The following is a 15917-nucleotide window of genomic DNA, read 5'->3' on the forward strand; positions in this document are numbered from 1 at the left end:
TCCTCTTTGCCTTTCCATTTTGGCGGTTTTTGCTGAGGCTTCTTCAAGCTTAGAGATTCTTTCTTCAGCTGTTTCTATTCTACTAATAAACCCATCAAAGACATTCCTCTTTTTTAGACTCTCCATCTCTCTACTTGTATACATGGCACATCTGCTATTGCCTATTGTCTACCTGTTAGAGTTCTTAGCATATTAATCATAGTTATCTTATATTCATAGTCTGATAATTCTAACATCATCATCATATCTAAATCTGGCTCTAATGCTGCCTCTCTCTTCAAACTGTGTTTTTTTGCTTCTTAGAATCCCTTGTAATTTTTTTCTTGATAGCTGGACAGAACATACTGGGTAAAAGTAAATGCTATCAATAGGCCTTTAGTAACATGGTGGTAATGTGTGGGGCAGAAGAAGAGTTTATCATCCCATGATTAGGTCTCAGTCCTTTAATGAGTCTGTGATTCTGGCTGTAAACTTCAAAAGCATATCTCACATCCTCCCACAACCTTGGTGGGACAGAATGACTAGAGTGGGCTGGTTTTGGGGATTTCCAGGGGGAAACCTAGAGCAGGGTGGTGTTGGGTAATTCCATTCTCCAAGACAGGTAGACTCTGATAAAAATCTCAAGTTAGGCTCTGATTAAAGAGTTTCTTCTGAGAGTACAGCTTGTTAAGAACGTAATGCTCTGGTATATTTTAAATGTAGTTACTATTCACTTCCAATTTCAGAAATATGAGATATTTCTCTAATATTCATTGTAAGAACTTGGTTAAGCTCCTGAAAGTAAAATCCTCAGATGCATAGAACCTCCAGTGACTAAGTTGTCCTGGAGTTTTCAATTCACTGACTGGTCCACATGGAGCCTCAACCAATTAATGAATAACATTTTTTTTTTTCCTATTCCAGAACTGGTTCTTATAGATGTTTCTGCTTATAGGTTTCTACTCTGATAAGCTGTGATTTTTCTGTATCTGCCTCTCTGTCTCTTCAATTTTCGGGACATAGTTTGCACTACAACCAAATTTTTCTTATGAATCTAAGATAATTGTTGATTTCAGTTTGTTTAGCTTTCAGTTTATTAGGAGAGGGCAGCAACTTTTAATCTCCTTGCATGCTGGGCTGAAAAATGGAAGTATTGTTTTGGTTTGTTTTGCCAGTGTTACTCAGAAAATACAGTTGATATTTCATACATATTTCTTCAGTTTTTGAGTCATATCATAATTTCTCTTGTAACAAAGCCTTTTATGCAGTACATTCCCTCTGCCTGAAAACCATTTTCCACACCTCTGACCACATACATAGGTCAGCTAGTTAATTTCTGCTCGTCTTTTTTATGCTTTAGTTCTTTCACAACTTGATTAGATAAATATGAGTTGGTAAATTATTTACTTTTACATAGTATTCATAAGAAATTATTCATTTGTCATTTGATTTTTTAAAATTAAAATGTGTTTCCTGCCAGAATAAAAATTTCCTGATAGAAGTAAATGAGTCTGCTTTTTTACAAGTAATAGTCACAGAAGTTAGAACTGTCTCTTCTTGTATAGATGATCAATAAATATTTTTAATATTAATGCTTAGTAAATTTCACTTAAGTAAATAACAGTAAAAAGATAATTTGATAAAATGTATTGTTAGTTTGATAAGAAAAACTCTGAGAATGCAAGCTATATGTTAATTTAAATTTATAAGAATTAAATTAAAATTAACTTTACACTAATACTATTCTCTATGACATTGATTTTAATTGATCTTTTCTCAGCTGTGAGGTGCTCTTAAAACAAAAATGCTCCAGGTGTAATTAATGTGGTTTTAATAAATCATCATAGTCATAAGTTTTGAAAACATTAAAGAGCTAGTCTCAGAATGCTTGGGATCATATTTAGAAGCTAGTATATATCTGAACAGTCAAATCAGTTATAACCTATTTCTCATTAAGATTTTATATCTTTTGCAAACTTGAACAATACATTTTTGAAGAGTTGAAAGCTCTTTTCCCAAGGTACAAGAAATTTATATAAAAATGGGGTGATCAATAATAAGCATGGAACTAGCCACATATTTTCATTTTCTCAATTCCTTAAGGTTAATTAAACTCAGCAGGATTTAAAAACAGAGGTGTTAGTGTACAAATTAACAAATAGTAGAGTTATATAAAAGTAAACAGCACAACTGCATGGACCTGGTTGTTTGCACAGTTAATTAACCAAAGGCATGAAGGTACATTTTGATTTCTCTCTTTCCCTAACCCCAAAATAAAATTTCAATCAACAGATACTTGACATTACCTCAATTATATCTGAAATACATCCTCTCATTTATGTAAGTGTAATACCACTGCCTTGGGACAAAAGAAAACAACAACAACAACAACAACAACAAAAATCCAACAATTTTCATCTGGTGTACTTGAAGCTCCTCTTACCTGGTCTCCCTGATTCTAAATTATTCCTTTAAACCTACCAGGCCCAATAATTCCTTCCTTATGCAATAGCAAAAATCATCTTCTTAAAACTCTTCTAGTAGTTTTCTATTTCAAATAAAATTCAGACTCTTTTCTTTGATGCAAGAAGATGGAATAATACTTTGGTCCCTAGGTAATTTTCCAGTCTTATATTTATACCAGTTTATCTCTCCCTGCCTCTCACCACTAAGGTTCATTTGTCTGAACATACCAAGTTTATTCCCATGTTAGAACCTTTATATTAATTGTTTTACACCTGCCTAGAATGTTCTTTCCCTTGATTGTTATATTACTTGCTCCTTATTATCCACCCTTAAGCTTAATGTCACCTCCCCAAGTGGTGTTTATGACACAGTGTCAAATAACAACATCCTGCCTTTCATTTGTTTAGTGCTTATCACTACTGGACACTTCAGTTTTACTTAACATTTATTAACTGCCTTCTTGCACAATAACTTGAACTCCATGTGAACAAAGTTATTGTTTGCTTTGCTTACTAATTTGTTCCCAGGTTCTATAAAAGTGCTTATAACCTTGCATTTGTTCCATAAATATTTGCTCAGTGGATGAGCAAAAGAGAAGACATATAAAATTTAATATATATCTCGATCTATACCTTTATATATAACATAACATATATAGTATATGTAATGATGTTAGTATATATAATATTTATTCGATGTGTTTTATCATGTGACTCTATTTAAACAAAACAACTAAAACTAAGTTTCGTGATCTATTTGTTTAGTTAGGAAGACAAAGTAAAAGTACGGAAAATTATTAGGAGACATAAAAGGTAATGATGAAGAAAATCAAAGATATTGGAAATGAATTGATTCCACTGTATTTACCACATCTCTTATTTGTATCTCGTTTAGTGTGCAGTAGAAACTAACTGATGTTGATTCTTTAGTTTATTCCATGTCCAACAAATATGCAGTTTGCATTGTGTTTGAGAACAATTGAATCTAATTTTTGAACTGAAATATGTTATCTAATTGCCATCTTATGAAGTTAAAATAACCCTTACAGAATATACATAACAAAGGGTCATAGACAAACAATCTAGTAAAATTGAAATAGGCTTGGAGATGTAAAAACAATGTAGCTATGGGGATTTGATTCTCCTAAATTTCTAACCCTAACACATAATTATTATTAAATGCCAGGCATTATAATGGTAATTTTGCATATATTGCATCAATTTCTTAAGTCACACAATATGTGGAGCAGAAATGCAAATATTCCTTTGTGGATAAAGAAACTAATGTTCACAGAAGTCAGAATAACTTGTCCAAGTGTACTGGGATTCAAGTTCATTTATTTTGCCACTGGTTCTTGGAATCTTTTCACAGCTACTTAAAAATAGGCTTAAAATGGTGCTCCCTTAAAATGAAATAAATTTTTATTTTTTTCTTGAGATGGAGTCTTGCTCTGTAGCCCAGGCTGGAGTGCAGTGGCCCCATCATGGTTCACTGCAACCGCTGCCTTTTAGGTCCAAGCAATTCTCCTGCCTCAGCCTCCTGAGTAGCTGGGATTACAGGCGCATGCCACAATGCCAAGCTGATTTTTGTATTTTGGTTTAGCCAAGTTGGCCAGGCTGGCCATGAACTCTTGGACTCAGGTGATCCACCCACCTCGACCACCCAAAGTCTTTTGACAATGGAAAACAATAAACTAAAAAGAAATAAGAGGAACTCTGGAAACTATACAAACATATGGAAATTAAAAATATGCTCCTGAATGATCATTAAGTCAGTGAAGAAATTAAGAAGGAAAATTAAAAATTTATTGAAACAAATGATAATGGAAACACAAAATACCAAAATCTGTAGGATACTCCAAAAGTAGTAGTAAGTGGGACATTTACAGCAATAAATATCTAACAAAAATAGCAGAAACACTTAAACAAAACAACCTGAACAATGCATCTTAAAGAACTGGAAGTGCCAAAGCAAATTCAACCCAAAAGTAGTAGAAGAAAATAAATAATAAAGATCAGGCAGAAATAAAAGAAATTTACACTTAGAAGCCCTAAAGATAAGAAAAAGTGATTTTTTTTAGCAAGACAATAAAAATGATAAATCTTTAGCCAGACTAAAAGACAGATGAGTCAAATAAATAAAATTACAGATGAGAAAGGAGACATTAAAACTGATATCACAAAAATCCAAAAATCATGGCCGATCATGATGGCTCATGTCTGGGAGGCCCTGTGAGGTCACTTTGGGAGACCAAGGTGGGCAGATTACTTGAGGTAAGGGATTCAAGACCAGTCTGGGCAATATGGTGAAAGCCTATCTCAACAAAAATACAAAGATTAGCTGGGCATAGTCCCAGCTACTTGGGAGGGTGAGAGGCAGGAGGATCACCTCAGCCGAGGAGGTAAAGGTGGCAGTTAGCCGAGACCACATCACCGCCCTCTAGCCAGCCGACAGAGCAAGATTTAATCTCAATAAAGAAAAAAAAAAGTCATTAGAGAATATTATGAGAAACTGCAAAGTGGAAAACTAGATAAATTCCTAGACACATACAAACTACCAAGGCAGAACCATAAAGAGATCCAAAACCTCAATAAGCCAATATAAGTAATGAGACAGAAGCAGTAATAAAAATTAATTAAAGAAAAGCTCAGGACTTGAATAGGTTGACTTATGAATTCTACTAAACATCAAAGCGGAACTAATATCAATTCTACTCAAACTATTCAATAATATTAAGGAGGTGGGAAAACTCAAAAACTCATTCTACCAAGTCAGTATTACCTTAACATCAAAATCAGACAAAGACACAAATAAAAAGGAAAACTACAGGACTACAGGCCAATATCTCTGATGAACATAGATGCAAAAATCCTCAACAAAGTATGAGCAAACTGAACCCAACAACACATTGAAAATATCATTCATTTAGATCAAGGAAAATTTATCCCAGGGATGCAAAGGTGATTTAACACATGTAGATAAATAAATGTGATATATCATATCAACAAAATGTAAGAAAAGTAAAACATATAATAATTTCAATTTATGCCGAAAATGCTTGATAAAATACATCAATTCATCACACTTTAAAAAACTGGATATAGAAGTAATAAAGACACTTCAACACAATAAGAGCTATTTATGACATATCCATAGCTAGTATCATAATGAAAAGGCAAAAATGGAAAATCTTTCCTCTAAGATCTGAATCAAGACAAGGATGTCTACTTTCACCACTGGTATTAATATAGTACTGGGAGTCATAGCCAGAGCAATTAAGACAGATAAAGAAATAAAACACATCCAAAGTGGAAAGGAAGGAGTCAAATAACCCTTCTTATAATTATATCATATATTTAGAAAATTCTAAAGACTCCAAAAAGAAACTATTAGAACCAACAAATAAATTTAGTAATGTTTCAGCGTATAAAATCAACATATAATAATCAGTAACATTACTACATGTCGACAGCAAACAATCTGAAAAAGAATCCAAGAAAGTAGTCTATTTGTAAAAGCTGAAATCAAAGTGAATTAAATACTTAAATGTAAGACCTAAAACCATAAAAGCCCTAGAAGAAAACGTAGTCAATACCATTCAGGACATAGGCCTCAGCAAAGACTTCATGTCTAAAACACCAAAAGCAATGGCAACAAAAGCCAAAATTGACAAATTGGATCTAATTAAACTAAAGAGCTTCTGCACAGCAAAAGAAACTACCATCAGAGTGAATAGGTAGAACATTTTTGTAATATCTCCATCTGACAAAGGGCTAATATCCAGAATCTACAAAGAACTTAAACACATTTATAAGGAAAAAAAATCAAAAAGTGGATGAAGGATATTAACAGACACTTCTCAAAAGGAGACACTTATGCAGCCAAAAACATATGATAAAAAGCTCATCATCACTGGTCATTAGAGAAATGCAAATCAAAACCACAATGAGACACCATCTGATGCCAGTTAGAATGGCAATCATTAAAAAGGAGAGGATGTGGGGAAATAGGAACGCTTTTACACTGTTGGTGGGAATGTAAATTAGCTCAACCATTGTGGAAGACAGTGTGGTGATTCCTCAAGGATCTAGAAATAGAAATACCATTTGACCCAGCAATTCCATTACTGGGTATATACCCAAAGGATTACAAAACATTCCATTATAAAGACACACGCACATGTAGGTTTACTGCAGCATTGTTCACAATAGCAAAGACTTGTAACCAACCCAGATATCTATCAATGATAGAATGGATAAAGAAAATGTGGTACCTATATATCATGGAATACTAAGCAGCCATAAGAAAGGATGAGTTGATGTCCTTTGCAGGGACATAGATGAAGCTGGAAACCATAATTCTCAGCAAGCCAATACAAGAACAGAAAACTAAACACCACATGTTCTCCCTCATAAGTGGGAGTTGAAGAATGAGGACACATGGACACAGGCAGGGGAATATTAGACATTGGGGACCGTCAGGGGTTGGAGACCTAGGGGAGGGATAGCATTAGGAGAAATACCTAATGTAGATGATGGGGTGATGGATGGAGCAAATCACTATGGCACGTGTATATCTATATAACAAACTGGCACATTCTGCAGATGTATCCCAGAACTTAAAGTATAATATAAAGTAAGAAGACAATAATAAAATAATACAAATATAAAACAAAAAAACAAAAAAGAAATACCTAGGAATGAACTTAAGCAAAGAAGTAAAAGATCTCTAGAATGAAAATGATAAAACATTGCTGAAAAACTTGAAATGATACAAAAATGAAAAGCTATTTTATGTTTGTGGATTAGAAGAATAAGTATTGTTAAAATGTCCATACTACTCAGAGGAATCTACAGATTCAATGCAATTCTTATCAAAATACTATGACATTCTTCACAGAAATAGAAAAAAAATTGTAAAATGTAAAATTGTAAAATGTAAAATATAGAAAACACAAAAGACCCAGAAGAGCCAAAGCCATCCTGACTCAACAGAACAAAAGTGGAGAAATCATATTACCTAACTTCAAATTATACTACAGAGTTATAATAAATAAAACATCATGATGCTGGCACTAAAACAGACACACAGATCAAGTGAAACAGATTAGAGAACACAGACATAAACCCATGCATTTACAGTAGACTTATTTTTATCGCAGCTGCCAAGAACATACATTGGTGAAAGGGCAGTCTTGTCATTACATGGTACTGAGAAAACTGTACATCCATATGTAGAAGAATGAAAGTAGACCCCTATCTCTTGCCATATACAAAGATCAAATCAAAACAGAATGTTGACTTAAATTGAAGACCAAATCCATGGAAGTACCGTAAGAAAAGATGAGGGAGACACCTCAGATCATTGATGTGGGCACGAATTTCTTGAGTAATACCCCATAAGCACAAGCAAACAAAGCAAACACAGACAAATGGGATCACATCAAGCTAAAAACCTTCTGAACACTAAAGGAAACAACAAAGTGAAGAGACAACACAGAATAGGAGGACATGTTTATGAACTTCCCATCTGACAAGGAATTAATAACCAGGATTTATGAGCAACTCAAACAACAGGAAACAAATCAAAACAAATAATCCAATTAAAAATGAGCAAGATATCTGAATAGGCGTGTCTCTCAAAAGACAACATACAAATGGACAACAGGTATACAAAAAATGCTCAACATCATCAAAGAAATGCAGATCAAAACTATAATGAGATATCATCTCATCCCAGTTAAAATGGCTTTTAGCCAAAACAGGCAATAAGGAATACAGAAGAAGATGTGAAGAAATGAAAACTATTATACACTTGTGGATTAGTGGGAAAGTAAATTAATACAGCCGCTATGGAGGACAGCATGAAGACTCCTCAAAAAACTAAAAATAGAAACTACCATACGATCCAGTGATTCATCTGCATGGTATATATCCGAAATAATCTTAAAAGTCAATATATTTAAGAGATATTTGCGCTCCCATGTTTATTGCAGCGCTATTCAGAATAGCTATGATATGGATCTAAGTGTCCATCAGTGGATGAATGGATGAAAATGTGGTATATACACAATGGAAAATCATTTGGCTACAAAAATAAATAAAATTTTGTCATTCGTTGAAATATTGATGGAACTGGAGACAATTATGTTAAGTGAAATAAGTCAGTTGCAGAAAAAATTGTGTGTTTTCATTCATATGTTGGAGCTACAACAACAACTTAAACTGATGGAGAAAGAGAAAAGAATAATTGTTACCAGAGGCTAGTAAAGATAATAGGGAAGTGGTAATGGGGGATTAAGTAGGAACACTTAATTGGTATAAAAATACAGTTAGATAGAATGAATAGGATTCAGTGTTTAGTGTCATAATAGATTGAAAATAGCCAAAAATAATTTATTTATGTTTAAAAATAAGTAAAAAAGTAGAATTGGAATGTGTTCCTAGCACAAAGAATTGATAAAGGTTTAAACTGATACATATCACAATTACCCTGATGTGATAATTACATATTGTATGCCTGTATCAAAATATACCATGTGCAACAAGTAGAAACTCATTTATATAAAGCACGAAACAGGAAAAACTAATCTATCATGCTAGGAAGTCAGAATATTGCTTAGCATGAGATCGAGCAGGGACAGGAAAGGAGACCTAAATAGTAGAGTCCTTTTCCTTGATTTAAGCATTGAACATGGGCATACTCAGCTTGTCAATATTTATTAAACTGTACACTGATAATATCTAAGCCTTTTTGAATATTATGCTTTCATGAGAGTAAAACTTAACAATTAGCAAATATGTAGAAATATGTAAAAACTGATATCTATTTTGGCACATATTTTAAAAGTAAAATCTTTTCAAATGAAAGTACTATATTTAACATTTAAGGTGTAAATGACACAACAGAACAAAACTATATGATAAAGCAAAGACAAATTAGTCTATAAAACAGTATGAGACCTTCCATGCTTCAATATGTGCATAGAAAAAGAATAAAAAATATTCAACAATGAAAAAGAATCAGTCCTTGAAATACAAAACATGAATGGTCCTAATAAAACATTTTTGAAGATGTCAGATACAGACGGGAAGACATGGTATAGGAATCCATTTATATGAATTTCCAAAATAAGCAAAAACTATCTGTGGCGAAAAATCAAGAATAGCAGTAACCTGGGTGGGGGAGGTTAATGTGGGCTGACTGGATAAGGAAATGAGAGAACTTCCAGAGTGTGATACGGTTTTGTGTTACACATTTAAAAACATTTGTCAAAACTCTTCAACTGAAACATTTTGTGCATTTTATTCTGTGGCTTTACTTAAATAAAGGTAAACACAATTTAGACTCTATGTAATGATATGCAAGTTGAATTTTGTGGGGGTTACGTTCTGATTTTTTGAAATTCAAGAAAATACAATGATTAAAATATTGATAAACATATTACAAAGAAAATATCACAAAATGTTTATTGTAGAACCCAACTGTTGGTATATGATTGTTTGTTGTAAAAAGTCTTTCAATTCTTGTATGTGTTAGAAAAGATACGCAGTAGAAAGTCTTTAAATTAAAAAAATAATAAAGGATATGTCCTGAACTCTTAAGGCTTATTTTTTATTGCTGTGTTTAATGCAACACAAGTGTATGTATACAAAACATACATAACACATAAATGTGTGTGCATATGTTTGCATATGATTTCTTGTGCTTGCTGAATTGTTTGCATGGATCACATTCTACTTTCGAGATTAGATCCATATCTATCTAAAGACAAACAAAATAAAATGGAAAAGTTAAAACCTCTTAATTTCCCTTTTACGGGACAAAATAATTTTCTAAAAAAAATCGATCCACATATTTTCTTGGAAATTATATTCTGCTCTACTAAATGGAACTACACAGAGAGATCCAAATTCTCAAATGTAATCAACTTTTGATCAAATTTTAGAACAGTAAATTCAGAATCTGTGATAATGTATTTTATAGCACATATAATATTTTCTATACAAAAACTAATGAAGCCTTACATTTGTAGAAGTTGCCATGATTTTGTGGTTTTTAACTCAGTTCAACTGAGTTTTAGCTCTGCTTATTTTCGAAGGCTTTCTTTTTTTAATATAAATAAAGCCAGTGAAATAAATCAAAATGGAATACATTTGTACAAATATCCATCCATCTGTATGTTTATGATCTGTAAATCATGGCAGTAATTCTTTTCAGTGAAGATCCCATTTTGAGGTTTAATTTTGAATAAGCTGTTGTCAAAGTCACTTTGTTCTATGTTATATTTAAGGACACATAGTTTTAAAGTCAGAGAGCAGGCAGTGCAGTGTCCAATGCTGCATAATCAAACTCTTCGAAAAAACAAAGCTCTCAAGTAAAGCACTCAAGCTTGTCTGTGGCACTTGTTTAATATGACATGATGTAGATGCCTGATACTCACAGGTATGCAGCTTTTCCTTCTTCGAGTTCTTTACTTTTGCCACTGGAGCCACTTTTCTTTCCACACATTCTCCTAGTGATGCACATCAGCAACCCACATTGCCGAATAAAGAAGCAGCTGACGTCTGTTACCACAAGAATTAGCAGAAGCGCAGCAACTCCCAGGCCAATGACTGCTCCAAGCCCAAGACCATTAAAAAGCGTGTCTTAAAAAAAAAATGAGAAAATATTAGATGATTATTTTCAATATAAATCTTATCAAAGAATTCAATTTAAGAGAGAATAATGTGATGTTAACTGGCAGAATTCAATTTCATGATTGGTGACACCTATTCCCTGGTTTCAAACAGAATTTTAAGCAATTGATATGTTAATTATGTGACTATCTTTTTCAAACTTTTTTTCTTTTATTAAAAAAGTAAGTTTAAGTATCTTTAAAAAATATTTCTTGATTCCCAGTGGAGATGATAATGAATATTATAATATCCCTAAATATACTTTATCAGAAAGTGACACCCGTTAATAGATCATCACAATGTTAAAAGAATAGCCAAAACTTCTGTAAAAAGTGTTAAATAGATCTTCTAAATGAGATTATGTAAATTTTAAAACTTGAACTTAACAAATGGATAGTTCTAAGCACTTTGCTTTAACAGAGAATGTATTTAAGCATAACTTTCTATGAATATTTTAGGAATCATCATTTGGAAGAAATGGATCACCAGTTCTCCAGTTAACATTTTAACCAATGCGTGAGATTAGAGGCAACTTTTTATAGCTATGATATTTATGACCCTTTGTTAAGTCCTATCATGAGAAGGTAGGAGAAGATGGAAACCACTTTTCTCTACTAAAAATACAAAAAATTAGCCTGACATAGTGGCAGACACCTGTAATCACAGCTACTCAGGAGGCTGAAGCAAGAGAATTGCTTGAAAAGGGGAGGCAAAGGTTGCAGTAAGCCCAAATCGCGCCGTTGCACTCCAGCCGCAGAGCAAAACTCTGTCTCAACAAANAAAAAAAAAAAAACCAGAGAGAGAGAAAGAGGTGAATGGTAAGATGATGAAGTATTCTGGCTGATAAAAACTGAAATGGCAAGTGGAGCAAGTAGTCATGAAGATGCATCAAGTGTTACGGGTTTGTAGTAGAATCTGAGGACAGACTCCACAGCTATAACAATATGCATAAGAAAATAAGGACAATGAAAAGGAATAAATTAAACTGGTAATAATGTATTATCTAGAAGAAAAGGAAGAAATATAACTTTATAGGTATTCAAATGATTCTTAACACGTGTTAAGATTTAGCTTGCAAAACATTTTAGTCTCTTTAATGATAAAATGCAATTACTACTCAGCATAATAACAGCATGCTCAATATCTAACTGATGTGAAACTCAATTGACAGATATAGGTATAGATGTAAATCTGAATTGTGAGAAAACCACTCCTGAAAAAATAATATATATGTAACAAACTTTCTTGTCATACTTTTAAACGTTGGTTTAATATTTTCATACTGACTAGAAAAACAGTGATCCAAGGACATCAGTATACAGTAACTGCTAACATACAAAATCAACCACTAGTAGCTCTACTTTGAAATATGTCAGACTTGTCTGAATACTAGTTCTGTAGGATGAGTGTCATGTCATTATTTTATTTTTTTCAAAAAATAGGTTTATTTTTATTTCTTAACATTCCAAAAGCAAGCAGCTCAGTTTTGAAAAAAATCATTCCGTTTGTGACACAGTGACCTGGCACTTGACCCTAGCAACTCTGTTGGTTCACATTTGTAAATGTACTTCTACAATGTCACCATGATATGGCAAATGAGAATTACTTAAGCACTGAATTAACAAATTTAGAATGCTCGTGTCCAAGACAGTGTAATTTTTATTGAAATTATTTTGTTACTCATGAAGTTGATAGTAATAAACACATAGCAGTGTGGAAGAAAAATAATGTATTCACGTCAATTTCAATATCTCCTTCCTATACCAAATTTTAACATGCTACTTAGATAGTGATAATCTAGGAAAATTACTTAGCTAATATCCAGGAAAAATTTTGGTTTTGACAGAACTTTTATCTTAGCACATGAGCCCACTTGAGGAAAGAATTACTAGAGAAAGAATCGTATTTTTCAGCCATAGGGATTTAATATATATATTTTTAGTTTGCAAAATCTCAATAAACAAATATAGAATAAGATTCCAGAGATTAGTTCTCAATTTTTCAAAGGTATATCTCTACGCGTGATTTAAGAAAGAACTAGTGCCTCATGCTACAAAAAAATAACATATCAAGCAAACTAGGATTTTTGTTTGCAGTTAAAAAAATGGCACATATTTTCTTACATTATCCATTTTCAAATATAAATGACTCACTTCCAAGTCTAGTATTACAATACAGAGAAGTCAACTTACCTATTAAACATGTGATTATATAAAAATCCAATATTTTTTCAATATTCGTATGTATTTATTTTAGATACACTGCACATTATTCAACAACAAAAGCTCAGGAAAAAAATAGAAAAATATGAATATAATTATGGTATAGCCCCAGTGTATACATTCACTTGATGATCCTATTGGTTTGATCACTCTTCTACCTCATTTAGGTTCTTGTCACATGCAGACATAGTTGCGGGAAGTAAATCCTATAGATCAATGACAACATATTTGTTTTATTATACAAATTCCCATTTGCGTTTCCTAAGTTTGAAGAGTCTTGCTTTGTTCTTAAAAACACTGCATCAGGAGTAAGAAAAGCCTGCTTTCATCACTTACCATCATTAGTGGTGGGGATAAGCCATCTAATATCTCTAAGGCTGAAGTGCTTCTTTGTTAAAATGGTGAAAGTTATAAAAAAAAACATAACAACCACAGAAGGTCACAGGTTTGTTGAGAAGATTGTTGTGAATGTGGTAATGTACTTAACCTCTGGCACTTATTGACTAGTACAAAGTAAACATTTAACAAGTATTGCTTATAATTATTTTAATATTATACAATTCTGGAGAAATGATATTTTGATTAAAAATTGTCTAATGTTAAACGTTAAACTATTCCGTAAACACATCTTTTCAGCAGTGATCTAAGGTGGAAAATTATCTCTTATTAAGTAAAAATTATTCTCTTGAGGGTACAGTAACTTAAAAAAAAATAATTCAGGTTTGGCTAGTTAGCTTTTAATTGACAAATATTTCATTCTGTGATCTTTTTAGCATAAAACTAGTGCCATGATTTGCTTCATTTTCATCTTTAGAAAAAGCTCTCAGAAAAATTATACATGTAAAACATCTTCATTTTTTGGCTTAAATGACAGATGTATTTCCTAACAGTAATGACGGTTTAGAGTTTGAGGTCAGGGTACCAGCATGACTGGATTCTGGTAGTGGCCCCTACACACAAGATTAGCAATGCTGCCAATTGTTGTAATCATTCTATTTTAATAACAGATATGATTGTTAACATACTGTGCCTAATTTATAAATTAAAGTTTATCATAGGTATGTATGTACAGGAAAAACCTTTGTATGTAGGGTTAAGTGCTATCAGAGGTTTTGGGCATCCACTATGAGTTTTGGAATGTTATCTCTGGCTAAAGCAGGGATTACTGTATGTGTCTTCATGTTTCTGTTGTACAATCAAATCCGAACTCAAATATTAAATAACTTTTCCATGAAATGTATTATATTTGATAATACCAGCTTTTCAAAAACCAGTGAACTATTAGATTCATAAAACTAGCCATGGTTTTTGACTCCTTAATAGTCGAGTGTTTTAATTAACCATTTTATATGTTATGTATAATCTCCAGGTAGATTGAAAATTAATTTCAGAATATGAAACGCATCAATAAAGACATGGAGAAAAAATTCAAAGGGTCCTAAAATGGTGATTGATTGCCGTTTCTAGAATACTGATAGCTATTTTCATAAGGGATATTGTTGGATGCAGTAGGCAAGTAGGTTAAGAATATGAAAGGCAAGGAGGAGACATTAAAAAACTGATTGGTCCTGATGATATCTTCCCACACTGGAGATAAGTCTACATTGACTCCTAATTATATGTTCTTACCTCATCATTCCTAGCACAACACACTCCCTAACATCAAATGATATGCAGAAGATTTTGGTCTAAGTTTTCCAAAGATAACACACTCTCGAACATCTAATGATATATGGACAATTTTGCCATAAGTCTATGGCAAATACATACATAGATGTGAGGAGAAAATAAAGAGACTCAAAAATCAGCACTTACTGACATTCTACCTCGTGATATATAATCATGGGGGATGTTTTTGTTTGCTTTGTAGATAAAGGTGAGTAGACATGAATTCAACAATACATTTGTGGAATCTTATGAGGTTAAATTAAGTTCAGAATATTTTAAAACTTATTCTTCAAAATTTCCTCAGAGTTTGAATGATTTGAAGGGTGCAGAGTTAATCCTACAATTAAATAAATTTGATACATTGATGGAACATTAAGAGAATAAATAACTGTTCTACAGAGTTTAAAAAATATTTTTAGAAATTATCTGTTATAAAACATACCCCATAAGTAGCTTCTTTGAGAGGCACAGGTATAGCCAAAGGTTTCACTAAATTCGATTCAAAATGGCTATGCAGATAATTAGAAATACATGTGTAAATGTAATCTTTATATATTTGTGGGTGTTAAGAAAAAAATATTCAAAAATATTTATTTATTTATGTATTTATTTAGATAACGTTTTGTTCTTGTTGCCCAGGCTGGAGTGCAATGGCGTGATCTCAGCTCACCACAACTTCTGCCTCCTGAGTTCAAGTGATTCTCCTGTGTCAGCCTCGAGAGTAGCTGGGATTACAGGCATGCACCACCACGCCCAGCTAATTTTTGTCTTTTTAGTAGAGATGGGGTTTTTCCATGTTGGTCAGGCTGGTCTCCAACTCCTGACCTCAGGTGATCTGCCCATGTTGGCCTCCCAAAAGTTCTGGGATTACAGGCGTGAGCCACTGCACCTAGCCATATTTATC

The 15917-nt window shown here is 32.8% G+C and overlaps 1 protein-coding gene across 2 annotated transcripts in view; it reads right to left on the reverse strand.

Moving 5' to 3' along the window:
* NCAM2 (neural cell adhesion molecule 2) overlaps positions 1-15917 on the reverse strand; it is a 545360-nt gene that overhangs the window by 26194 nt on the left and 503249 nt on the right. For both annotated transcript variants that reach the window (XM_037742419.1, XM_017539495.2), the window contains exon 16: positions 10889-11093. In XM_037742419.1, coding sequence (XP_037598347.1) covers positions 10889-11093 — 205 coding nt within the window. The remainder of the gene's footprint in view (positions 1-10888; positions 11094-15917) is intronic.

Source organism: Cebus imitator, unplaced genomic scaffold (genome assembly GCF_001604975.1).
Source record: "Cebus imitator isolate Cc_AM_T3 unplaced genomic scaffold, Cebus_imitator-1.0 Scaffold7, whole genome shotgun sequence".
NCBI classification, from domain to species: domain Eukaryota; kingdom Metazoa; phylum Chordata; class Mammalia; order Primates; family Cebidae; genus Cebus; species Cebus imitator.